Genomic DNA, 27,250 nt, shown 5'->3' with positions numbered 1-27,250 from the left:
TCAAATTATGCTTACATTTTGATTTTTTAAAAAAATAAAATAATGATTCGATCGATAATTTAACTAGAGTTAATGAGTATAACCATGGCGAAACTCGAGGATCACCGCTATTGCAAAGATGTATGAGAAGATGAGTGAGAATGTATTATATGACCCAGACTGAAATATAGAGCTAGAGCTATCTTTTAAGTAGACGGAGTTGGAAGAAATTTAATAATATGCCATGAATTGTTATATGAATAATTGCATATTAGAATTTGATTGTAGAGAATTATGAAATTTGCAATCTGAATATATTTTTAAAACCTATTGCAACTTGTGACAATTCTATTTGAAAAAGAACTTTTGCATGGATTGACTTTACTAATAATAAAAGCCATCGTATATTTTTTCTTGGAGCTTAAAAGGGCAAACTACTGGATTTACAGTTACCAAATCTGATCCTGGGATATTTTGGAAGATGGAAATATACACCTCAAGATGATTTTTAAAAATTTCATTTAGGATACGAATTAAAAATAATCAAAATTTTGACATATCTGCCGATGGTTTCCCAAAAAAATTTTAGCACATTTTTTAAATTTTTTTTATTCAGCATCTTTTACTTGAAAGTATTATCTGTAAATCAATACAAATTTAGTTACCATACAAATTTCCTCTTAATTTTAATAAATTTTCAAATATGTTATTAAACTTAATTTTACTACAATGTTTTTCATTGTGGCAATGAAATTTAAACCGACTAATTGTTGAAAATTAAAGTGTAAAGCATACTGTTTAGTTTTTAGATTTGAGATTTCTTTGTATCGCATTTGTTCATGGAAATTCTTTTTGGATCGGAGATCATTAAAGATTAACTTCAGAAGTAAATCACGATTTTTTTAAAAATGTCTACAGTTCGGACATTTTTAAATTTTGCTACTCTTTATTGTAAGATAATTTGACATATGAATATATTCAGTCTTTTATCTTCTAAAATAAATAAAATCTTTTAAATGTATTATATAAATTATGAATGCCTGCCAAAATTTTGAAACCTAAAATAACTTTGCATGGGAACCATTAAAACCAAACAATACAGTAAATATTTAATTGAAATATTTCGAATCCTAATGAACCAACGTAAAGGTGACTGATAACTAATAAATAAGATATAAATTCATCATTTGTAGTCGAATTCCTCTATTCAAAGCAAGAATTAGAGACTGTTTATTAAAAATTTAAAAAGATTGGGTAAGATATGTCTTGTCCTAAAAAGCAGCTTGACATTGTGTCATTTCAGGTTGCTGTGCAAAAGAAAAGAAAAAAAAAAAAAAGATGCAAACATTAAAACATTGTAACATGATAATGTTTTAGAACTGAAAATTTTCATGTAATTCTTTAAAAATTAGCTTTAATCATATATGATAATGAGCACTCATAATCATAATGAACACACACACACACACAAAAAAGTAAAGATACAGCTGGTAAAACAAATGAAAAGTGTCATTGTAAAATAAAATATTATAAAAAAAGCATTATATGGAAATAAAATTGATGTGGCATAAAAGCTGGTTTTCTGAATTTTAAGCTGTTGCAAAAGTGATTTATGGGCAAATATAGGTTTCAACATTATTATTCGAAAAAGCCATTTTCATTTTTTAATATTAAAACATTAGTTAGAACTTCAAAATACCCTTTCATAGTGTGAACCTATTACTCAAAAAATACAACATGTCGTTTAGAAGCTCTAGGTCCAACCACTTGAAATACTTTGCATTTTGTACAGTATAAGTAGAATGCTACCTATAAGCAATATCATTTTATAACCATTCAGTAGTAAATACAAATACATTTACCTTGTAAAATTTTCTCAGATAAGATGTATTTATTAAAGGAAAAAGTCGACCTAAAATATATACATATTTTCTCATTTGATATAACTTTTGCTTTCAGTCTGTGGCTATATAGATAGCAGTTTAATCGATTAACTGCAATCGATTAATCTATTATGTAATGAGAGCTACATTAAAAGAGGATGGAAATATGTGACTATGATCGACGATTCAGCACTAAACTTCCATTTTTAAATCTCCACCAGTAATTATATTTACATTTTTTTGTCATGATTTTTGAATTCTATTACTTTATTGCAACTTGTTACTATTCTATTAATAAAAGAATTCGATCATGAAATAAAAGACTCTATTGTTCTGAATTTGAAAAAATTTAATATTTTCCCTTTTCACTGGAGCATTTGATTAACACTAAATGTATTATGGCTGGTAGCATGACCATTTTTAGAATGAAGTTTCAATGTATCAACAAAACGTTTGTGTTTTTAGTTTTAAATTTTAAAATCATAGAGATACCAGCAAAAGCCTTAGAGCAATTAAGATTTCAGAACACTTCAGATAAAGATTTATTTTTTGAGAAATCAATTATATATAAATACAGGTTTTAATATAATAACAGAAATATACATTTTCATTCAACATTTCATATTAAAATCTGGAAAAGACAAAATAAAAGTTTAAAGTACATTTAAATAAAAGTTATTATGGCAATGTATAATGCAAGATAAGAGTCACTTACATCAACAATGGGGAAATATATACAGCACATAACATTTTTTGATCGACATTAATCTTCCAAAGACATGTCAGTGGTATATAAAATTCATCAAATGTCTTTTTTTCATCAGTATCTAGCAGATAGTTCGAAACTATTCATCCAATAGTTTCATAGTTTAGATAATTCATGAAACAGTGCTTTAAACACAATCTGATGTAAAATCTTCCTTTTTATACAACATTGTTACTATAAAATGGACAGCAAAAGTTAAAAAAAAATGTTAAATCACATTTTTATTAGTATACAAAATTGAGAAAATTATTATTTTTAAATAAAAATCAGTATTTCAAAAGAAAAATGCTAATTTGTGAAGCACTGATAGAAATACTCTTAAGGAAATTGAAATTTTAATCACATTCATACTAAATTTTAATTCTTAATGAATATTTAGGACTTTTCTTCATGACCATTCATTGAAGCTTGATTTCAGCATAATACAATTTTTTTGTCTTTCATTATGACATACAAATGTTTGATAAGAAAAATGACTGTCTTCTTTTTAATACATTAATAAAAATGTATTTCTGAAATATATATCATAATTGATTATTATAATTATGGAATCTTATAATCAATTTTTCATAATTTCATTAACAAATGGCACTCTTTATATAGAATCAAAACTTAATAATGAGTAATCACATGATGCTCAGAAAATATTAAAATATTGCATTGTAATTAGGAACATGTAACTATATAGCATTTCAGAAGTTTATTACATCAAGAAATGAATATAAAATGTATTGCAAAATTTTGTCTCTACAAACCGGAAACATATCGAAAATAAAAGCGAATAAAAATTGTACTATTCATGGTTCAGTGATGCTCTGAAATTGCATAATCTTATTTTAAAGGAAAGAACATTCTGCTCTCTCATTCTATTAATACCATTCCTTTGTTTTATTGTCTGCCTGAAAAGTCAATTTATTTACATGAAATAAACAGAAAATAAAACCAATACAAGATAAATAATTGTGATAGTAATTTATTTTGTATGGATTACAAATTCTGTTACATTTAAATAATAATGTATGACTAGAGTTTGACCTATTCAAGATTTGCAATACTGACTATAAAAATGTTGTTGCATCTAACTGATATTTTTCAAGTCAGTATCCAAGGGCAAGACAATCATCTTTGTAGGCAGTATTTTTCTCCTGCCTGAAATTGGTAGTAGACAATGGTTATAAAAGAGATTATAAATGTTTAATCTTTAGTGATATATATTATAGTGTTTAATCGCTGGGATGCAGTTTAATACACAAGTGTTTTTCTGGACCAACTGAAACCAATTCCAAAACTAAACTTTATAACACACTTTGTTTATTAACTGGAATCTAATATATTTTTATTGTATAAAACAACTAGAAAGTTAGATAATAAATTTTCAATGTAATATTTTATTTTTAAAAGCTACTTTTTGCCAAAAAGTCAATAAAATTTATGAAAATAATTCCTAACACCTGATATTAAAATATTGTCTTGAAGAACAGAATATTAGGCAATGAGTATATTATTAATTTTTAATGTACATTTATCACATGAAAATATTTATAATATAATAGAAAAATAGTACTTCCTCATCTTCAATTGACTCAAAAGATAAAATTTTACAGAATTCAAAGACAGTTAATGGTTGATTTCTCAATAAAAAATAGTTTTGATAGCTATTACAGATCATAGTTTTGTTTTCTTTGTAGCTGTGATGTGCGTGGATTTTTGTAATATCTTATTTCAGAACTAGATTAACTATAAATGAATAAAATACAAATTAATAAAAATTTTAATGTTTACTATTTGAAATGAATATTGTCTAGTCCCTGTTTGTGAGTATCAAAAATAGAAAATAATAATACAAAGATGTTAGAACTAACATTAGATAAAACTACAGCATAGATAATAGAAAATGAAACATTCAATAAAATCGATTTTTTTTAATCTTAGAAATCTTTATTTTATATGTAATGATAAATTATTACTACTTGGGAGGAAGGGCCGAGACCATTATCATTTTTATGATTTATTGGATTCTCTTAATAGTGTGTAATTAATAAATAACCATCATGGCAATAACTGAATTATTCAATTAAATTTTTTTAGGATGGGAGGTAGATATTTCTTTACTAACACTCATTTTTGGAATTTTTTTTTTTTATCATTCATTTCTCAAGGTTCTGAAATGCATGCAGTGATAATTTAGCATTTTTAGGAGCAATTATTTTTCTTATTTTGTTTACAGTGCTCGGAATAGTTATTTTAATTCTAACTCCCAATATATCACTTTCTTCAAAGGATTTAATTTCATTAAGCATTTGCACTTTTTTATTTTATATATAAACATATTTACACATTTCTTTCAAAATTTTTTTAGGATGGGAGATAGATAAAATTGATAAATATTCATGAATATTTACCTACTAGATCAAATATTAATTTCCTGGAAATATCAATGATCATCAAAGTACAGCCAATAGAACTGTTATTAAGCACTTTAAAAACAATTATCAAAATGAAATTCCTATGTTGTATGAAATGATAACATGTGGCAGTGTAAGATGGTTTAATGAGACATATAATGGAACTAACAGATGGAAATAAACATATACAAAACAAATATACTGCAAAAGTGGAATCACAGAAGAATGGAACATTATAAGACAACACAATCTAATTCCCCCCCCCCTTTCAAGTACACAATCATTTTGATCATCTTTCCTATACTTAAGCATATTTTAACTTGCACAGTGCCTTCCTTGCCTTACTGATTAATTTAAGAGTAAATCTACAAATTTTCACTATTTTAATTTCTATAAAAGATTTCAATTTTAACACAGTTAATCACACATTCAGAAGTAAGTGGCACATACACAAACCAAAACATTATAATTGTCACATCACATTATTAAACACAATTATAATCAGTAAAGGGATATGAGGTAATTCGTGTGTTTAGAGAAAAATAAAATTTACAATTACACAAAAAGATTTAAAACAAGAAATGATTTAATAAAAATATTAAATGACACATTTAAAATAAATTGTGTGAAAAATAATATTTAACAATTATAAATCTGCTTTAATAACAATACACATAAAAATGCTATTTTCATTGTATATCTAAAATAATAAATTTATTAAATAAATGATATCAATAAATATAATTATGAAACAATAACTCGCACTTTAACTTTACTGTTGAAGCATTTAAAAAATTTTCCTAACAAATTACTAGTATGTTATTTAATACTATAACATTTAATATATGTTAGATTCAGCATGCTTTTCTACATTCTTTCTGTAAGTATAATGCATGATTCAGCACTCTGCATAATACTAATGCTTAAATAAACCTATATAGTATTTGCCAAGATATTTCCATTTTAGAAATCTCTATATAACAACAAAATTGGCTTCATTCCAGCAAAATTCAGAAACAAATAATGGCATAAACATGTTTCATAAGAGAATGCAATTCATAAAAAAAAACATCTTTACATCTGAATAGTGCAAGTTTTTAAATTGTATTTTAAGAAATATCACTATATTTTTTTTATGAATGACTTCAAATAAAAGAAAACAGTATTAAAACAATACAAAAGAAAACAATATTAAAGCAGGTACATTCCATCAGAGCTAGGTGAAAACCCAAATACCAAGTCAATATTAGTGAAAAGAATAAATATAGAATTAAAGAGGAAGAAATTAAGAATCTACGATAAAAGGGATGAATTCAACTTTAAAATAATTAAGCTTAATAATTACCATTCTAATCTAAACACTAAAATTTCCAAAAATTTAATTTTCTCACAATTTAATAAGATTAAAAGAGTTTGTAATGCCAAAATTTCTTATATTGAAGCACCAAATAATGTCATTAAAAACTTCACTACTAATGAATTTCTCAGAAACAACTGCAATATGGAAGTTCTAACAAGAGAAAAAATGACTTCATACAGGACTTTTGGCAGGGTTAAAAATAGATTTTCGGTTACATGTCAACTAACTCAATAGATGGCGCTGAGACCCTCCAATTGTTTATTGCTTTAAATGATGTGGCGTTTTTATGCAGTAAGGATGCAGGAAACATGATAAAAGCCTTTTTTGTAGAGATTTTACCTGTTGCTGGTATGTTCTTTCCTTTTTGTTTCTATGAGTGTTCTTTTATAGTTTATATTATTATAATTTTTGCTTCAATTGGAGATTATAATTTGTTGTTCTATTTCTGTAAAAAATGATTTATCTCTAAGGCCTCAATTTCAGGGGCTTTTTGGGTCACAAGGGGTTAATACTGTCGGACAAAGTCAGACCCCTAACAGAAAAAATCCCTTGTTTGAATCCGTGCCTGAGGGTGACCCTTGAGAAAGTCTTCAGGCCGGATTCTTAATTTCTTCCTTTTTAATTCTATATTTATTCTTTTCACTAATATTGACTTGGTAATTTTACTTATTAGGTTAAGTTCATCTGTGTTTTAATAGTAGCAGCATTAGTGCTCTCTAAATACAATTATATCATTTTTAGTTTTATTCGGAAATAATCTTTAATTTTTTTAGTTTGCTTTCATAAATAAATTTTAATTTTAATTGAAATTTCATAATGCATATATTTTTGATTTTCTTATATATATATATATATATTGTTGTTAAGAGGATTTTTTAAAAAAAAATTTGGTAAAATAAGCAAAACAAAATTAAAAGAAATTTCAGAGGGTGTCACAGCCCTAAAGAAGAACCAACTGGCTTGAGTTATAAAACAATAAAATAAATATATTGAACCTCAGTTGAATTGATATTCAAGATAACATAACATTGCCCTTTGTGTAAACATCAAGACATATTTATACATATTCTATGAATGAAAAAATACTGGATTTTGGCCCTCTTCCAATTAAAATTAAGTTCTTGAAATTAAGACATTACAAGACTGTGGTATTTTCCTAGCATTTGACAATCAATCATCAGTTGGCATGCTTACCAGGAATTATCATCACTATGGTTTACCTAAATAAAAGGGATGCAGCTTTATGAAAATAGAATAGGGCCTGTAAACTTGGGCTTATATGATTAGTGATATTCATCATACATCATTTGAGTGATTATGGAATTATGTATAAGTAGAAAGCCATTAGTGATGTTTGAAATAAATTCCCATCAATTCTATGTAACAATTAGATTGGGGTTCTACTTATAGAATAGTATCTACATATATATGTAGGTAGGATATTTATTTTTGTTACAAAAATTTGTAACAAAAACAAATAACATATTTCACATTGGAAAATATTTCTTTGTGCCCATGTATATTAAAATAACTTCATCTAGTTTTATTTAATAAAAAAATGCTTTTTCTCTTCTTGAAATCCTATTTGGACTTGAAATATTTCATAATTTGCCCTCACTGTTGCATACGGTGAAAATGTTATTCTTCATGTAGATAGAGAACCCATAAAATTTAAGGCTAATAATCAAAATCTTTTAGAAACAGAAAAGAAAAGTCTTGGCTACATTGGTACATTATTTAGATAATTTTTCAAATGAAGCAAAGGAATTTGAAAAGTTTATTCCAAAGATAAAAACATATAATTTCTATTTATATGTGCAATATAGATATAGTATATTTTTAAAAACCAGCATACATCATAGATTCTTTCAATCTAACATGGTTCTTTTTTTATTTAATACTGTACAAAGGATGAGATAAAAACAGTATCTGTACTTACATAAATAAGCTCATGAATTTCAAAAATTTGTCGGATTAACACTTGGTTAAAATATTCATTGGCATTAAAAATCTTACATGTACAAAGTGAAGAACTGTTCATGAGGTATCAAGTCGAATTGTTCGTAGTTTTAAACGGTCTGCAAGTATACAGGCTGCTTCATTTGAGCCTCCACAGTATTTTGAAGATGAAAAAACTGTCAGAAGTTTTCCATTTAATTGAACCTGAAACAGGATATTTGGGAACTTAAATTTTAGAAACATGATATACGTAAGTATATACATATATCTTCAATGAAATATAACAATTTACAATGATATCCTAAATAAAAGTTAAACCATAAATTCAAAATGACTCGTAATAGAAAATCAATCATGAAAAAAATATTTCAATTTGTGTTTACTACTTTTATCAGATTGTCAAACATGCAGCACATTTTAATATCTACTTGAACATCTTTTTTTAGAGAAAATATTAACTAAATATTATTTTGGCTATAAATATGCTTTTCAAAATCTAAGGATAGCTTTTTTTTATATATTTTCATAACTATATTAAAATTTTGCACAGCAGTATAACAGTGAAACTGGATTTTCCTCCCCTCTGCAAATAGCAATAATTTTTAATAGTTAGCAGTAGTCAATATTTTTAATTATATTTACACCATGGTAGTTTTAATTTATTTCCAGGTACTTATTATCAAAAAAAGTGAAATATATATGAGCTTACACATTTCACAAAATTTTGCGCTACTAAAGATATGTTTATTTCTTTTCTACAAATTAGAATAGAAAATTATTATTCCTATATTCAGAATATCACTTTCCAAAAAATTTGATAAAAAGTACAAAGAAATTAGGAATATATGATGAACTTTTAGCAAAGTGTTGCATCATATCACTTACAAATGGCAATTTTAAATGCATTAACATTTAAAAAAGTACTCATCAATTTATTATAAAACTTCAGCAAAAACTACTGTAAGTTCAATAAACACTTTGGATACTTCATAATAGCAAATTTCCCGAGTTTGAAATAAATAATTTAACTTAATAGTTTTTGATTAACTCAGCACCAATTTATTAAAAAAAATTAACTTATCATACAAGATTTAAAAAAAATAATAATAATTCTTGAAATAATTATGCATGCCTTAAAAGTTAGGATGATATTTAAAAAAAATACAGGAGTCTTATAGTAAAGCAGTTAACAGAAGAATATCTATTTCTTGAAGAGAAAAGTAATTAGACATAACAAAAATATTTAATAAATCTCTCCCCAAACTTCACACCTCTCTAGCAGCATCAAAACATTACAATATGATAATAGAGCTTAAAAATGGTAAAAAAAAAAAAAAAAAAAAAAAAAAAATTAGCTTTAGAATTAATGTCTACACTTTTTCATAGTACAAAAGCAAAAGCATATTAAAGAAGGTTTTGATGGGAAAAAAAATGAAAATCATTTTAATTTCTTTACAACAATGATATATATAAAAATGAAATGTTTTAAAAATTAATATTGCAAAATTTAGTAAAGATAAAGGAAAAAAAAAAAAAAAAAACATTGCATGAAAATAAAACTAATATCACTGAAAAGCTAATGTTCTTTTAATTTTATAATGGAGTAAAAATAGTTTTTGGGTGATAATATGCAAAAAATTTGAAAAACTATCACTTAATGAGCACTTATAGGCCAAAAAGTAATTACATGTTAAATTTGATAGCTCTAAATTCAATGTTTGCTTTGAAAAATTTGCATTATGTGTACAATAAGAATGATTACAACTGACAATTTATAGAAAAACATTTAAATTACTAACTATTAAGCTATAATTTATTCATATGTAAGTATAAAATATATAATAGGAATATATTTAACTATCAATTTGCATCAGGAAAACAATTTGTTAACTTATTAATTAGCATTGATCCTTGAGTCTGGTGCCTTAGACTGCTGATATAAAACAAGTGTTAATTATAAAAACTATATACATTTACAAAAGCTATACAAAAAGAAAAAAAGAAAAAAACTCACTTTAAAACCTGCTTGCTGCACTTCATGAGCTCGAATGACATGAGATAAAACATTCGTTTTAAGAAAATTTTCCAAAGCTTCACTTGTGAATACATGAGCAGTTCCTCTTTTAATATTTGGCAAGAAACCCATAGAATCTGGTTTATCATCGATTGGTGTAGTGACACTGTCCATGCTATTCAGTGAAAAAAATAGAGAAATCTCAATGATACCAGAGTCAATAAATTAAGCTTTTTTATTTATAGCTTTGTTTCATTTTTAAAATGAGTTTCAAAAATAAATAAAAAGAAATAATTATAAAATAATTAAATAAATATAAGAATTTGCCTATTACTGAAATTTTCTAGCTATATCCCCAGGTTTTATAGCAAAATAGAAATAAAAATAAAATCCATAGTAATTAAATAAATGACAGCATTCTAATCTTCAACGATATCATTTTTTTTCTTTTTACACACTATTTTGTAATAATAATAATAATAAGTAAATAATCTATATAAGGAAATTTCTGAAGAACCATGGAAATTCATGTTCAATTTATAATTACTTTAGAAAAAAAATTGTTATAAAACTTTAAATATTAAATATAGACAATTATTTCATAACATATTGAATAAATAAAATTAATAATTAATTAAGACTGAAAAATTCTATGTATTAATTGCCCTTTTTGTCAGTTAAAACTACTAATAAAAACATTTTTTTAAAAATATTCTTAAATTATACATTATATTAAAATACGAAAAAAATATAAAATATTTGCAATTTAGCTTAAATATATTTTTAAGTTATTAATTCACAATCAACCACAAGCCATGTACAACAAATTTTAAAGGCGAATAAATCAACAACTCACGAGTGAAAAGTATTTAACTTGTTAACCTCATTTGGTCATGGAATAATTCATCATATGTAGTTAATAGATTAACAAGACAATGATGCTATTATGAAAACCAAATTCAAATGGTTCAATTTCAAAGAACAGATAAATCTCAGAGGCCTTACTAACCATTGTAATAAAGCTTTAAAAAATACTTTAATCCAATGCCAGACAATAAATTCCCAGTTTGCTATTTAAAATAACATTACTTTTTTTACAGATAGTAGAACCTTCAGTCTACTAAAAGCATTTATAAAAAAAGGAATCTAAGAAAGAAAATTGAAAGTTTTGGACACAGTACTTGATTGGATCATTCCACATCAATTCCCAAGCTAAAGGGCTTTCTTTTTCAGGATCTGGTAAAGGTTTTGGTATTTCATTGATGACACTGATCAACCCACCACCAAACCAGGGAGGTGGGATTCCTCCATGGGCACAAAACACCTAATGATGAAAAGAGCTATTATTTTTATAAAAATGAACAAATAAATTCAATTTATCAAAAAAGGAGAAGAAAACAAACATACCATTCCATCTACTACTGCAGCCAGAGGCATAACATCAAAACAATCATTTATGGCATTCCATACTTCAGTTCCAAGTCTTTCACCAAACTTTGACAAACATTCTCTAAAATTGTTGTTTAATATCAATATTTAAACATGAACTAATATCTCGAATAAATATTTTACGAAAATATGGATGAAAAAGTGATATCAATCTTGTTTATTGAGTTTTTAAAATTGGCAAATTTGAACTTAAGTTACCTATAAAATGTAAACATCTGTTGAACTTGGCGAACTTCATGATTTCCACGCAACAGAAAGAATTTCTCTGAAGCTAAAATTTTTTGTGAGAAAAGGTAGGCAATGACCTGTGTGGGAAAAAAAAAAATGCATAAATTTTACATGGAATATAAAATAATTTTCAGTGAATATTTAAATAAGAAATTTTCATGAAGTAAAAATTAAAAAATTGCTAAACAAATATAATTAAAAGTTTTAAACTGCTATTTTCACAAAACAGTTTCTGAATATAAACTTATATGCAACATGCAGTTTTTACTCATGTAAAGTGTCTTTTTATAATAAGAAAAAGTTCATCATATTGCAAATCTGAATTAAAAAACAAAGTTAAACACTAGTTAAAGCAATATATCATTTAATATAGTAATTTATGTAATAGAATATTTTATGTAAAAAAGTCTTTATTGTATAGCTAGCAAATGTAATGCTTGAAATTTTTTCTACAAAGAAAAAAAAATTCTGATTCCATGCCCCAAAAAATTCATTTTACTCATTGAATGATTCAAAAGTGATCCTATTTAATTGCTTTCTTTAATAAAATATACAAGCTTTTCAATTACCTTTAGTCTATTTGTATTTAAATACACAACACTGCTTCAAGACTCTGCAACTATAACCCACTGGTTATTTAAATGGTATAATGTGCATAAAGTGGGAGAGACGTCGAAAGATGCTATCCATCTCTGTGACTTATGTTCGACATCTGACATTTATTGATTAAAATTTGATTAGGGGTCTGGTTGGTTGGTCTTATATTTCATAAAAGAAAGCGAGAGGAATGAGTTGTTTGAAATCCAAATCGGAAATGGCTTTGGCTTATTAAGCAAACTATCAGAGAGAAACTGAAAACTTATGCTAATCTACATAAAGGACTTACAGTTTGTTTATTATTACAAAATTCAGAAAAATAATAAAATTATTAACAAAAACATAGAAATAATAAAAATAATAAAAAGGAATAGGACAAAAAACGAAAAAAATACAAATACAAAAAAATGCTATGTACAAACACAAAAATAATAGGAAATAAATATATACATGTATCGTGCTACTTTTGGGAATAGCGTTCTTGAAATCTAAACAGATCTTGATTTTCTTCAAAATGATGAATATTTAAAAACAGCAATATTTTATGAGTAGTCATGATGTAAACACAAAACTTACTTCTACTCCATGTTGACCTCGATCAACATAATCTCCAAGAAAGAGAAAACTTGCAGGAGTTAAGAGAGGTCCCATGCGCCAAAGAGTCTTTTCAAAGCACACAAGGTCAGAGAAATTACCATGAATATCACCTGTAATCATGTAAAACTTCATTTACACTTAGCAAGTTCTACTTTTATAATGAAAGTAAGCTATGATATTATAAATGGAACGTTCATTTCTATAGAAGCAGAGAAAAAATTAGACATTTAATCTATATTCATCGTAAAATAAAGGAAATTTTAATTGCAGGCCAATTTTTTTTTATAAATTTGAATTAGCTCAAATAAACTATTAAAATGTTTCTATAATCATTTATGGTTACACATTTTTTTAAGAATGCTAACAGGGCCTGTATGCAGCCACAAGATTCCTGCCCAAATCACAATACAATAACTTCTTATTTTCTGCAGTTCTTTGGCTGCAAATCTCTTATTTAGATGTCATAAACTGTCTCAACATTGGATGATCCCTTTCATTTAGCTTTGGTTTCCATCAACTATTGTATTTGGCAGATATTTTCCTTTTTATGTGGTATGCAGGTCATTGTCTTTAACACTATAATTCAAAGAGCAAATACTCTCTCTGTTAATGATTACAATGACAGAGAGTTCACCAAATATCTACAAGTTGCCTTTTCTTAAAATCCACAATCGATCATATTTGCATGTATATTTATAAACTAATGGTTGTTTCTTGACATATGAAAGTCATTTCTTTGGAAAATCTGTGATTATGAAATAGATGAAGGAAATATCATTAGTTTAAATATAAATGCTCCAAATAAACTAATATAGGAAAAATTCTTCCCACACAGCTAGAGATCAATGAGAATTTTCTGACTGGCACAACATAATATCAGAGAAATAAAGAATATTGATAAAATATGTTGGAAATTCTATTACATATAACACTTTTCTAGTTTAATAATATGAAACATATTATGCATTGCTAAAAATGTTATATAATAATCTCAAGTATGTTATTTATTGTTTTTATTAATATTACATTTAATTATCTTTTATTTAAATTACTATTAACTTACTATTTTCGTTTAAAATATTCTCCATCTTATAGTTTATATTATCACTGCTATATTTTTTTGATTCTTTAAAAATCTCAATATTACTCATGAGTTTCATATACTTGTTCTCAGACTTGTTACATCTTCTAAATTCTATAATATTTTTAGTTTTCATATTTTCTAAATTTTAATTCATTGTATATTTAAATTGTAGTTTCTATTTTCTTGACATTGTTGAAAGAATAATGGACTCTTCCATGTCTGCCTATTTATCTTGTCAGATCTGATTTTCCCTGCACTGATAATTAAATTACCCGCATGGTGTAGAAAGATCAAGTTTTTTTTTTTTTTTAATGCGGATAGCCTAATTGTATGCAAAAGATGTTAGTACTTTATAAATATATATTATTATTAACTCAAAATGAAAGGGACATCATGAATACGTAGATGAGAAGCTGCCAGATTATTAAGTGGATTCTTGCTCCTCCAGGAGTGACGGGGCTGTATCCACTCTATTTTCAATGATAAAGCACACCTCCAATATAAAAGGTTTAAGGTAAGGCCATAAATGATCATTATGTAATAAAGTTACAATTTCTACATTGTTATTGTGGTGGTTCTGTTAATAAGTACACTAGGCACTAAGGCAGGACAGAGTAAAAACAAAGACCCTGAATATGAATAGTAATTTCCATTATTTTAATAACGCCTTTAGATAACTAGCAGTAGTATATTAGTGTTCATTACATATCCTATTTACCATAATAATTAATACAAATTTCTTTACATGAATAATTACATGTATTCAAAAACTATTTAGGTCTCAAAGAACGAAATCAAATAATTAATACATTAATAAGTCAATTTAATCAAGTTTAATTAATAAAAGTTAATCAACAGTTTGTTCACTCACCCAACACATAAGCAGGAGAGCTCACATGAAGTAACCTGTCTTCTTTGCTGATTATATCATAAACTGTACGACATAGGTTTATAAGACATCTCCCCAATGCTTCACGGTCTGTATTTCCCCAATTGAAAGCTTCTTTTGGTGTCCGATTGGAAGTGGGGTCTCTTTTTATGCAGTGCTCAAAGTAAGAAAGTCCTTGCAACATTTCATTGGCCTGAGATTGCTGGATAAAACAAAATAAAGGATTTTAAAGATCATTTAACATGGCATTTCGAATAAAACAAGCATACATATATCTACAAAGCATAAAACACTAAGTTTTTTTTATCAAGTTAAAAATTAAATTATTCTTCCACTTTCAAATTACATTAGAACTGCTTTAGGAAAATTTTTGTAAGACATGAATATAGGGTGTAAGCCAACAAAAATGTTACAACAATAAAGAGCTCATTAATATTTACTTTAAATCAAAATTAGAATTTTGCCAGCAAAAAATAAGCCTTACAAAATAAATAAAAAAAAGCACTAGATAACATAAATTGAGTGCAAATAGATCTTGTAAATTAGAGCTATGGCTAAGCAGGGGATACTATCTCAGTTTGAACCACCTTTTATTAAACCATTGCATGATGCTAGTGAAGGACCAGACCAATGTTCATGATGGGCTTTTGATAGAGTCGGTTTTCATAATTTTCTGGCCCAAAACTGAGATAGTTAAAAAGAAATTTCAGCTCTGTGATTGTAAAAAAGTCAACTCTTTCAATCTAATCTTTAGGAGAACAATAATTTTGAAAATTGGATGTTTAAGACCATTGAAATAGAGAAGTTACAAAAAATTACATTCACATGCTGCAATCAGTGTTTAAAACAATAAGTATATTGCATACAATTATTATAATAGTAAATAACAGAAATGTTAACGATATATAAAATGAAACTTCTTACAGTAACTAATAGAAATAACAAAAAATGACTTTGGGTTAAACTAAAACAAATTTTATTTCATTTTTTTCCCATGTCATTTTTAAATTTCCATAGCTGAATGAAATCACAAAGAATATGTTCTTAAAATGTTTTGAGAATTTTTACATAAAAAAAATCAAAGCAGTGCATTTTTTTTTTTTTTTTTTTTTTTTTGCATAATTATACATGTGAAAAATATATGTAGTAACATGGTTTTTTATATGTATAAAGAATTAGCATTGTCATTGTACATGCTAAGCAGCCAAAATAAAGAACAAAATGTATATTGTATGTATTTTAATGTAAATGTATTTTAATTATTATATTTACATATAGTAAATCAGATTTTTTTTGAAATAGAATGCAAATAATAATAAAGAACTTCTTGGAAAAGCACATTTGCAGCTCCTCTTTCAGGTTTGAGAATAACAATACACAGAGAGAAAATGACTATGAGGCAGCCAATATACTAACCATGATAGCATTCCATCCAACAACCACTTATTAATTCTACTTTTTAATGTACTTTTGCTTTTAAAAAGATCTTCACTTGAAAATGCAGTCACTTGGATTGTAGTGATCTTTACTCAGAATTTTAGAATGAAGATAAGCCACCTTATCTTCATGGAATCTAATCTTCTGTCCCCTTATCTAATGGAATTATAATAAGGGAATGTAGTCAATTCCAACAATTCCCTTATTATAATTCAAATGTGCAATTTAAGTCTCTTGTTATATAATAAAACAGTATTTTATCTGAGAAATTACAAATATTTTTTGAGGCAATAAAAGTTAATCTCAGTATTTCAATATGAAGCTTAACAATAAAGATTTTTGTTATTACATAAGGAATTTCCAAAAATCATTTTTTAGTGATTACTTTATAAATGTCAAATTTTTAAGTACCATGATTGGCAGATTTCATAACAAGTAATTTCAGTGAAATGTATTTAGTTTTATAAATGCAATAACTGATGAGAATAAAAACAGCTAGCATTGTTATTGGACTTCAGAATAAAAGAAATATCAATCGCAAGGCTTTGATTTAATTCTCTCTGAACCTTAACTATTAGGGGCTTTCCTTATAGGGTCTTGAGAAAGGAAACAAAACTTCAGTTTTTGTGGTAAGTATTAAACTCATACTATATTTTTGATTTCTCTTGACTTTGTAAACATGCATTCTACTTAATTACACATCTATGATTTGACCTAAAATTTGAATTTCCAGGCAAAAGTGGAAAAATTGTGCAAGACTAAACAAATGAACAGAGAAGAAAGAATTAGTGGAATATAAGAATAATAAAACAATATTTGTGTCAGATATATTTTGTAATAGAGTTAATATTCTAAAGAAGATTATTTTATAAATATGATAAAAAATCAATTAACTACAATGCATCCAACTATATAATGATAATTTATAGTTGAAAACATCAAAGTTTTTTAAAAATAGTTACAGCAGGTTATGATTGCATTTTTTATTTCTTAAATCATTTCTTCATAGTAATTATTTTAAAAGTAAAGCCTACAAACTGGATTAGACTTAAGATATGGTATTGTCTTTTCACCAAGTTTGTTAATCTTGAATATTGATGTTGATCAAAAATCTTGATAGCACAAAATCTAATATCAAATTTGATCAGTTATCACTTGAAAAAATTCAAGTTTAGCATACTTTTAGGTAATAGCATACTTTTTTAAAAAAACCAGATTAATATATTTTTAATCTATGTAACATTAAAAATTATTTTTTTACAATTACTTTTCATTTTTCAGCATAATATTGTATCAATTTTATAGACTTTATTGGGGGTATTTATAAGCACAGAAACATTATATATTTCTTCATTATATACTGAAGAGTTTAAATGCAAACTATTATCATTTTTAGAATAAGATATTTAAAACAAGCTCTCCATTTCATAGTAGAAATATAAGGGGCAGAGGATAAAAAATTTTTAATAAAAAAGTTTTAATAAACAAAAAAAATAAATTTATTTAAAAAAAATTAAATTGGTAAATGAAAAATTACTTACAAAATGCTTTTTCCTGTTACAAAAAAAAAAAAAAAAAAAAAATCAGAATAATTTTTACAAAGTGCTTACCAAATTAAAGGAATCCACTGATGAAACTCTTTCAATTCTTAGTTTTGAAGAGAATTTAACAGTTTTACTCAATGCAGCTGTGCCTGAAAAGAAAAAGAAAAAAAAAAAAAAAAAAAAAGATTTAACATTTTACTATCAATCAAATAATATATTATTAATCCGTAATAAGTAATTTATCATGCATTATTTCATTTTAATTTGAATTAGACAATAATAGTACTACCCATATAATAATACAAAAGCCTCCTGAAGCTATAAAAGTGATATTTTGGACAGATCTTGAAATTTTGAACTATGGCCAGATGATGAGAACCACACGTGAACTGGCCACAAAATCAAAATTTCAGTATCACATCAACATGGATAGATCAAGCATCATGTCCACTTAAAGCATATCTCTTATGGAGCCATGCATTAACAAGCCATTTTACTACTAGACCACTGCATGCTCCTATCAATATTTATGTCATTAATTAACTGGGACAATGTTTCCAAAAACTTTGAAAAATCGGTAATTAGTTTTTATGGCAATATTTCATCTTTTAGTAAAATGTATGCTAAAGTTTGAATAACATATAATCAATCTAAAAAAATGCAAATGAGAGGGGAAAAAATTATATATCCAACTAACGCTATTAAAATTCAAAGGAAAATTTGTCCAATAATAATGCTTTGTGTGGCTCAATTTCTTTAAAAAACAGTAACCAAAACATAGAGATAGGAAATGCAAATAAAATATTTGAAAAAATATGACCTCAACTTTAATTTCTATACTTGTTTGCAATAATTTTGTCACAAAATGAAAAAGTAAGGTCCTGATAAATATTATTTTTATAACATCTACAACACAATATTCAAAAATTAATATAAGTAAAATATATTTTGTTAAAAATTTATAACATTTATTACAGAACTAGTTACTTTTGGCAAGCAGCTGCTTTGCCAGGAATATTTGTTACATTTTATTTCAATTAAATCATTTCAATATAACTTCATATATAATATAGGATAAAATTGCCAGACATTCAAATTTTGTTACTTTAATATTCTTACATATGTTTTGTTCATTGTTACATGAATCTTTTTAATGAAGATCAATTCTCTGATATCATAGTGCGGTCAAAAATGTAAATATCCAATTCATTTATTTTCTAAATTTTGTAATGCTGTAACTTAACTTTTTTATTCCTCTCATAAATTATAAAAATATTAAACAAAATTCTTCATTATTAACTTTAAACAATAGAAGAAAAACCATGTGATCAAATATTTAATGAAATAATAGAACAGTTTGAAATTCAGGGCAACAATGTTCACCTTATTTTTTAATAAATTAGATATTTAATTAAAATTTTACACAAAAAGCCTTCTGAGGTATATATTTAGTAGCTTTAATGCAAATGATCTGACCTGCAGAGTGCCAACACACATATTCTTTATTACAAGTAGAGATTAGGCACATTTGGCAACTACTTGGTTTCCTGCAGATATTGATTATACATAAATTTGGTTAAATTATTTAGATAAAACTTCAGATCCTTAATTTAAGTTTATGTAAGGTCTCATCAGACAGCTGAAAATATGCTTAACAAGAAAATATTCCTGTGAAGCCATAAATAATATTCTTAAACAAGTGTTTTTAAACAAACAATTTTTTTTAACATAAGTATTCAAAATCAACAATGAAAAGTTTTCATATAATAGAAGAAGTTATAAATCTTACCTTCCATATCCCAAAGTGAATTTACTCCAACTAAGGTACCAGATCGCCTGACTTTAACAGAGTGAGTAGCTAAATCATACTTTTTTTCAAACATAGCTCCATTCAGTCTTTCCAGGATATTATCTAGATTAAAATATATTAAATTCTGTATATAATATTTTTAAAAAAATTCTAAATTAAAAAAGTTTCCAATATTTAACAAAAATAATGTTTTCCAAAAGCCATTGAAAGTAGAATGATAAATAAAGTAATCAATTTCAGCAAAATTGTTTTTAAAAATACTTTTATTAGTATACAAAAAATAAGAATGCTTAAACAATTATTTTTTAGTCTTTAATTTATAATACATTAATATAATTATATTATTATGGTATTTTATATATTATATATAATTATTATAGTATTATGAAATTTTGAAGTCAATTTCTTTAGATTCATTAGAAGGTGATGTTATTTGCATGGAACCAAATTTTCAATGAAATTAATTAATTTATTACTTATTTAGAATTGAATTCTAAAAATATTAAAACACCTTACTGTTATTGAGAATACATATGTGTATAGAATTTCAGACCTCTAGCACTTCAGAAAATGCATTTAAAATCTATAATTAAATTCTAGCTTTACAAATATGGTAAATAAAAGAATATTAATACAGTAACATACCTGGAGAAGTTTCTCTAGGTCTTTTCTTTGGCTGAGAAGTTTCACTTTTAGCTTGAATGGTAAAACCACTGAAAGAATTTTTGAATGTATTTAAAAGACTTTTTAATAAAAGATAGTTTGACACCAATAATAAATCTTTATTATAAATTTTATATCTTGTACTTTTTAATATTTTTTGTCTGATAATTTAGCAAAGACAAAAAGAAGAGCAATTACTTTTTATTAAAAATCCCCATTAATACTGATTCTGGAGTTCTGAATAAACTTGATGTGCCTCTGAATTTCAACTGGCCAACTGTCTGAAGAAAATTTGGAAGAGTCAATTTTATTTTCCCTTGAAGCTGAAAAGTTCTAAAACATGAAAGCAAATCAAATAAGCTTAAAAGGAATTTGGGATCATGGTTATAAATTAGTAAAACTGGTATAGAATCCAAAAGTCTTTTTCAAAAGAAATCACTCCTACTTAGTATTTCAAAACTTAATTTTTAAAAAATAAATATTTACCATTTTAACATAATTTGAAAAAGATCAAGACACTTATGAAAATTATACAGATACTAATAGAACTAATGGTTAAAATTTTCATGTAAATCATAATAAGTTAACATAAATTACAGATCAGTTAGAGTCAATTTTAAAATAATACCTTGAACTAGGAGCTAATTGAAATTTGTAGATGCAATAAAAGCTAGCAATAGTGAACTTTAAATAGTGTGGTATTCAGTAAGTTTTTATGTACTTATTGATTATAGTGATAAGAGAGATAAATAAGGTTAGTAATTTAGTTCAAGATTGCTAAATTTATTACATGCTGACAAAAGCACACGTTGAAATATTTTTATTTAATGTGGAATTTTATAAATAAATATTTAATGTTCAAAAATTTACACTTAAAACTATATGAAATATAAAAGGAAAATTTACATTAAGAGATTATTTGGCAATTATTAAAATTGATGGTACAAGATCATTTTAAATTTGTTCAATAATAAAGAGGCATTTAATAAATTCATCAATAAACAATAAATTAAAAGAACAAAGCAATGTTTAAAGATGTTATAGTTTTCATGGGAAGTTATCAGTTCACTTAAAATAAGACAAATGTCTTGACTTCAAATTTAATTAAATGCAGATATTCAGATTTAATCATCATACAAGGAAGACATCAAGTAAAAATTTAAATTAAGCACCTTTCACTGAATACAATTATTAAAATATTTATTTTCATTTTATCAAATTTCACATTGCATAAAATAAATTCATAGATAATTAGAAAATACATTTTTTTACTTTGCATGTTCTTCAACTGCTTTATCCAATTGGGCATCATCCATTACAATATCTTTCAGATTATTTATATCAGAAATCATAGATCTGAAACAAAAAAAAAAAAAAAACATTAAAAAATTTAGGAAATAAAAAAAAATTAAATAACTCATTAAATTACTTTTATTTTACATTTTCAGCAACATGACATATTTTTTAAATTAAAATAAGTTAAAATTAAAATATTTTTTCAATATTTAAATTTAAACACATTTTTATATGTTCAAATTGAAAAGTGAATCCTAATTTTCTTAAAACAATATTATTATACAATGTATAGCTTTTTTTAAATTGCAAGTAAGTATATTTTTTATTTATCAGCAAATGATTGTTTGGTATTTTTCAAATATAAATCAACTAAATATTCTATAATGTATCCCCAAATGCAAACATATAAAATGAAAAGTTTAATTAATTATACCTGAATTCAGAGTTTTCTAAAGCCCCATCATTATTGCTATCATAATAGCGGAATATGTATCGGCATCTCATCTCAGCTGGTGAGCCTCCATGAGGTGTACTCTGATTCATTGCAGCTAGCCCAATTAAGACATCTTTAAATGATAAATGCCCAATAGAATTCAAATCAAAGGCTCTAAAGAAAAACCATTTAAAGAGAAATATTAATAAATAATAAATATGTTAAGTACACTGAAGTTTTCAAACATAAATAATTTAATTACGATAGGAAAAAACAAGAGTGTTCTCACTCAAAATTTGTCTACTTGCAGAAAATGCCATTTACAATCAAAACCAATTGTGTTCATATATTATGCAATCAAATACTTGACTTCAATAAAAATACGTAAAAAAGTTATCAAAATTGTTTTTTTTTATTCATAGTTTGACTCTATAGTTTTTAATTTAATATTTTTGAAGTTTCTTGGGTATCATATTAGAGCCTATAATCAGATGAAATACTTTTAAGCATTCTAAAAACTGAAAAAATCTATTAAATGAAGTAAAACTGACAATCCTGTAATACTTTTTAATTTAACATTTTAGAATTTTGATTTTACTCATAGTCATTAAGGTTATAAGTAAATGATGTTACAGTCAACTGTATGAAAATGACACAATAGTTATAGCATGAAAATTAAGTTCTAGTCATTGCATGAAAATGAAATTATAATCATTACATGAAAAATAATTTCTAAATCAAGTTGAAAAAAATTATAAAAATTATATCAAATTAATCCAAAGTGTAAAATACTTCAATCAAATCTGAAAAGCATGCAAGTAAGGCTAAAAAAAATATATATATTTGAGCAGTAAGCTAATTAATTTTTTTCAGTTATAGTCTTTTTTAAATTATATTATTTAAAGGCCAACATGAAAATTCAATATACTGAAAATTTCAATAGCAAATGAAACATAACATCTACTTCATCAGCCAGTGCATAGTAAATTTTTTAAATTAAATTTATTAAATAAAATAGAAATATAAAATGGGCAAGATGTTCCTATGCTGTAATATGGTCTGAAATTGAAAATTTTTTTAGAATTATAATTAATTGCTGCTCACTAAGCACTAATGAATGCATTTTAAATGACTTTTGCAACGGACATTACAGTTTACAGATAGTATGTCAACTTAAAAAAAAATCATGTTAAAAATAAAATTAATACTTACCTAAATAATGCTTTAATATTTTTAGAGACAATTTCTTCATTCCACCAGTTAAAAGACTGTAAATATTTTTTAAACATGAAGATGTTCATAGTCTCACATGGATAAACATGGCACATAAAATCATAATAGGCCATCTTTTGAGCTGCAGCAATCAAAGGAAAACATTTCTTTCATTTAGAGTGGTATTATAAAAATTAACAATATATCATACACATAAAGGATAATTAATGTATGGAAAATATCAATATAAATAAACTAATTTTTAATTTGAAACTAAACCTTTAGGACTGCTCTCCCCTTGGTTTTCTTGTGCATTTGTGTTAAATTAAGTATGAATTTTAAATTTCTTGCTTTTAAATGATGGGTTGGAGATACTGATATAGATCTACAATGTTTATGATAAGTCCACATAAAAAAATTTCAACTGTATATATTTTCCTTTTTGAATTATGTTCACACACATGAAAACATACCAAACAGCAGATGATGAAATTTTTAATAAATATGATTCAAAATTTATAACAGATCTATAATTTGGATGATAAAATTACATGTAAAATTCTATCCATCTACTTATATGAGGCGTGTGTGTGTATGTGAAAACACAATCATATACACAATTTCTAACAAATCAGAAATTAAGTTAAAAATATCAATAATTTACAAACTCAAAATTATTTACGACTAATAAAATTACATTCCAAAATAAAGGCAGTTATAAAATAAAGAACAACATTTTAATCAGATAAAACCATATGATTTATTTTAAAATATGAAGAAACTAAACGCTACAGAAGATTTATTAACGATATTCAAAGGTGAGAGGGGATATATATTTATCAACCATCAAAAGAAAAAAAATTCATAGAAATCTAAGATTTTCAATATAATAAAAAAAAGTAATGTTACTCATTTTCATAAAAGGAATAGATTTCATATTATTATTCCAATTCATGTTTCTTTAATTACAAAAGCATGATTCCTTTTTCTTTTTCAAACTAATATCCTTTCAATATTAAAGTATCCATTAATCATGAAAATAATCATTCTTCTTCATAACGATAGTTTTAGCATAGTATAATAATAGCACGATATTAATAACATTAGTGAGATATTATTATTAACAACTATGAAAAGGCATTTCAAATTATATAGATGATTGCTACTTAATAACTGAACTTTGTTTTGTTACAGATTAAATATAAATAAATTCTGTTTGATGGAAAGTTAAGCCACCATTTTTATATGATAAAAATTTCAATTATGATAAAATTTTAACTTAATTTTAACAAAGTACAAATAATTTTAAAACCTTCATCTCCCTTCCCCTTATTATTTTTGACAATCACATTCACAAGGAACTGTTATTTTAGATTTTTAAATGTTTCCAAAAAAAAGTCACTGCATGATTCATTTGTATTCATTATATATAACTATTTAAAAAAACACCCAATTATGTTTATATATATATAATTTTAGAAATGAATATAAATAATAATTGATGCTTTTTCGAGCAAAGCTTGAAAGAAGCAAGATTTTACCTTCTGCGGTGAAAGCAGCTGATTCTAAAAGGCTCTCATACCCTGACTTTGGACTATTATCTGTTTCTTGAGTAGAGCTGACAATCGAGGTAATTATTTTGTGTTCAGAACATTCAGCTACTGGTAAATAAGTTTGTTTCAAAGATTTTGTTAACAACAGAGGTTCTAAGCTTCTAAGATCATTTTTTGCAACCTTCTGAATTTCTGACACAGAAAACCAGGCTAAATCATAAGCATTCTAGAATAAAAACAGAAAATTGCATATTGAACTATATACAAAAATCAAAAAACAGTAACAGAATCAAAAATGCTTTAGTTTTGCAAATGCAATTTACCACCAAGCTGATTATTTTGATGGAATAATTTTAAAATGTGAGATCATTTAAAGTAAATAAATAAATAAACCATACATTTTGATATGTAGAAAATACATATTATACTACTTTTTTGAAAATTAGAAAGTTTTATAGAATGAATATATCAATAACAGAATTAATTACATTTATTTGTACATTTGAAAAAAAACAAAAAAAAAACATGTAAATATAAATCAACTACTTTTGAGTTGACTTTGAAAACAGAAGAAAAAAAAAAAGGAAAAAAAATCAATTTGGTTGCAATAGCTATTTTAAAAAAAATAAACAAATAAAAACTATTAGTTAAGAGAAATGACAGATAAATTTAATAATAGTATTTAAAAAGAAGTTTATTCAGAACAACACTAGAAAACTATAAGTATATATATAACTTCAAGAAATAAAAGTAATTCCATTAATAACAAAATTGAAATATCAAAAAAAAAAATTGCTGATTGAAGCCATTATCTTATTTTGAGAACATAATTATGCACATTAAAGTTATCTATCATTAAAGTTATCTATCATTAAAGTTATCTATCATTAATAAATGCAATAATTGTCATCATTTTATAAAGTGAATTACTAGAGCTCTAGAAATTGTGAATAAATAAAATATGTTTCAAAAGGAGTATCCCGGATTGGAATAATTTAGCACCTTATTGGAAACCAAAATATAACCCAGAATTTCACAAAAACCTATTATTCAATGTAACAAAAAAGTTATATTGTCTTCAGTTAATGATTTATAATTTTACAAATCAATAGTTTTTCAAAATATAATTTGGTATGGCCACTTCCCCATTGCATACATAATTTATTTTAATGGTTACATTATACAAGAAATATTTTTTTCTTTCTATTCACATTTATTCATTATAAAAATACAATATATGTTCAAAATTTAAATTAATATAATAAGACATATATAACCACTTTATATTTTATTTACCATTTTAAACATTATACTTTTTTTATTGATATAAAAAGAAATATGGATTTAAATTTATAGAATAAGAAAAGTATTATTCAGTTAGTAAGAGTTTTATATGTTTAAGATAGTTTAGCATACATATTAATATAACAATACTTATATGCATATAAACAATTTGCACATATTTAGCAAATTTCACAATAATTTATTGACTGGTATTCATTTTAATAAATGTTTAAGGATATTTTTTGTGGTAAATTTACTAATAACTTTGGTTTATATATTTTCTAATTTGTCATATTCTATTCATTAGATTGTTTAAATGACAAATGTTCCCCCTTTAATTATCATTTAGACTGTCATAATGGTAATGAAATTTTTGGTTCAGAAATAAGTTAAAGTAAATTTTTAGACATCCTTGGTTCAACTGCTCCTTACATTACAGCTCAATTAGCTTACTGAATACAGCATTCTATGGTTTTATTTATTTTTATTTAATTCATAAACTTATTTTTAGTTTTACAGATAAATAATATTTTGTATGGTTGTTAAAACTCCAAAAGGAGCACTTCAATGCTTTATTTAATGCTGATTTATGTTGAGAAGCAAAAGAAAAGTTATATTACAATTTTATAAAAATTATTTTTCAATAATCAGACATCCCCCCCCCCACTTTTTTTAATCAATTTAGCATTTTTATACTTTCGTTTCTCTTTCCAGTCTGATTTTCTAACATTCTGAAATTAAATCAGGAAGTTAGAATTGTTATATTTTTTAAAAAAAACCCAATTAATTACAGAAATTTAGTGCATTT

The 27,250-nt window shown here is 25.1% G+C and overlaps 1 protein-coding gene across 1 annotated transcript in view; it reads right to left on the bottom strand.

Moving 5' to 3' along the window:
- Positions 1-2,445: 2,445 nt before the first annotated feature.
- The window catches only part of LOC129965870 (uncharacterized), a 32,296-nt gene continuing 7,491 nt past the window's right edge, over positions 2,446-27,250 (bottom strand). Inside the window, exons 3-17 of the mRNA XM_056080121.1 lie at positions 25,147-25,384; positions 23,606-23,747; positions 22,394-22,567; positions 21,937-22,020; positions 20,863-20,997; positions 20,647-20,714; positions 19,981-20,103; positions 18,258-18,340; positions 15,193-15,412; positions 13,217-13,347; positions 12,014-12,120; positions 11,774-11,876; positions 11,548-11,690; positions 10,367-10,541; positions 2,446-8,556 (exon numbers count right to left, since the gene is read on the bottom strand). Of these exons, the coding sequence (XP_055936096.1) occupies positions 8,431-8,556; positions 10,367-10,541; positions 11,548-11,690; positions 11,774-11,876; positions 12,014-12,120; positions 13,217-13,347; positions 15,193-15,412; positions 18,258-18,340; positions 19,981-20,103; positions 20,647-20,714; positions 20,863-20,997; positions 21,937-22,020; positions 22,394-22,567; positions 23,606-23,747; positions 25,147-25,384 (2,052 nt within the window). The 3' untranslated portion in view covers positions 2,446-8,430. The remainder of the gene's footprint in view (positions 8,557-10,366; positions 10,542-11,547; positions 11,691-11,773; positions 11,877-12,013; positions 12,121-13,216; positions 13,348-15,192; positions 15,413-18,257; positions 18,341-19,980; positions 20,104-20,646; positions 20,715-20,862; positions 20,998-21,936; positions 22,021-22,393; positions 22,568-23,605; positions 23,748-25,146; positions 25,385-27,250) is intronic.

The sequence above is a fragment of the Argiope bruennichi genome, chromosome 4 (assembly GCF_947563725.1).
Source record: "Argiope bruennichi chromosome 4, qqArgBrue1.1, whole genome shotgun sequence".
Classification (NCBI taxonomy): Eukaryota; Metazoa; Arthropoda; class Arachnida; order Araneae; family Araneidae; genus Argiope; species Argiope bruennichi.
This window is presented reverse-complemented; position numbering and strand designations above follow the sequence as displayed.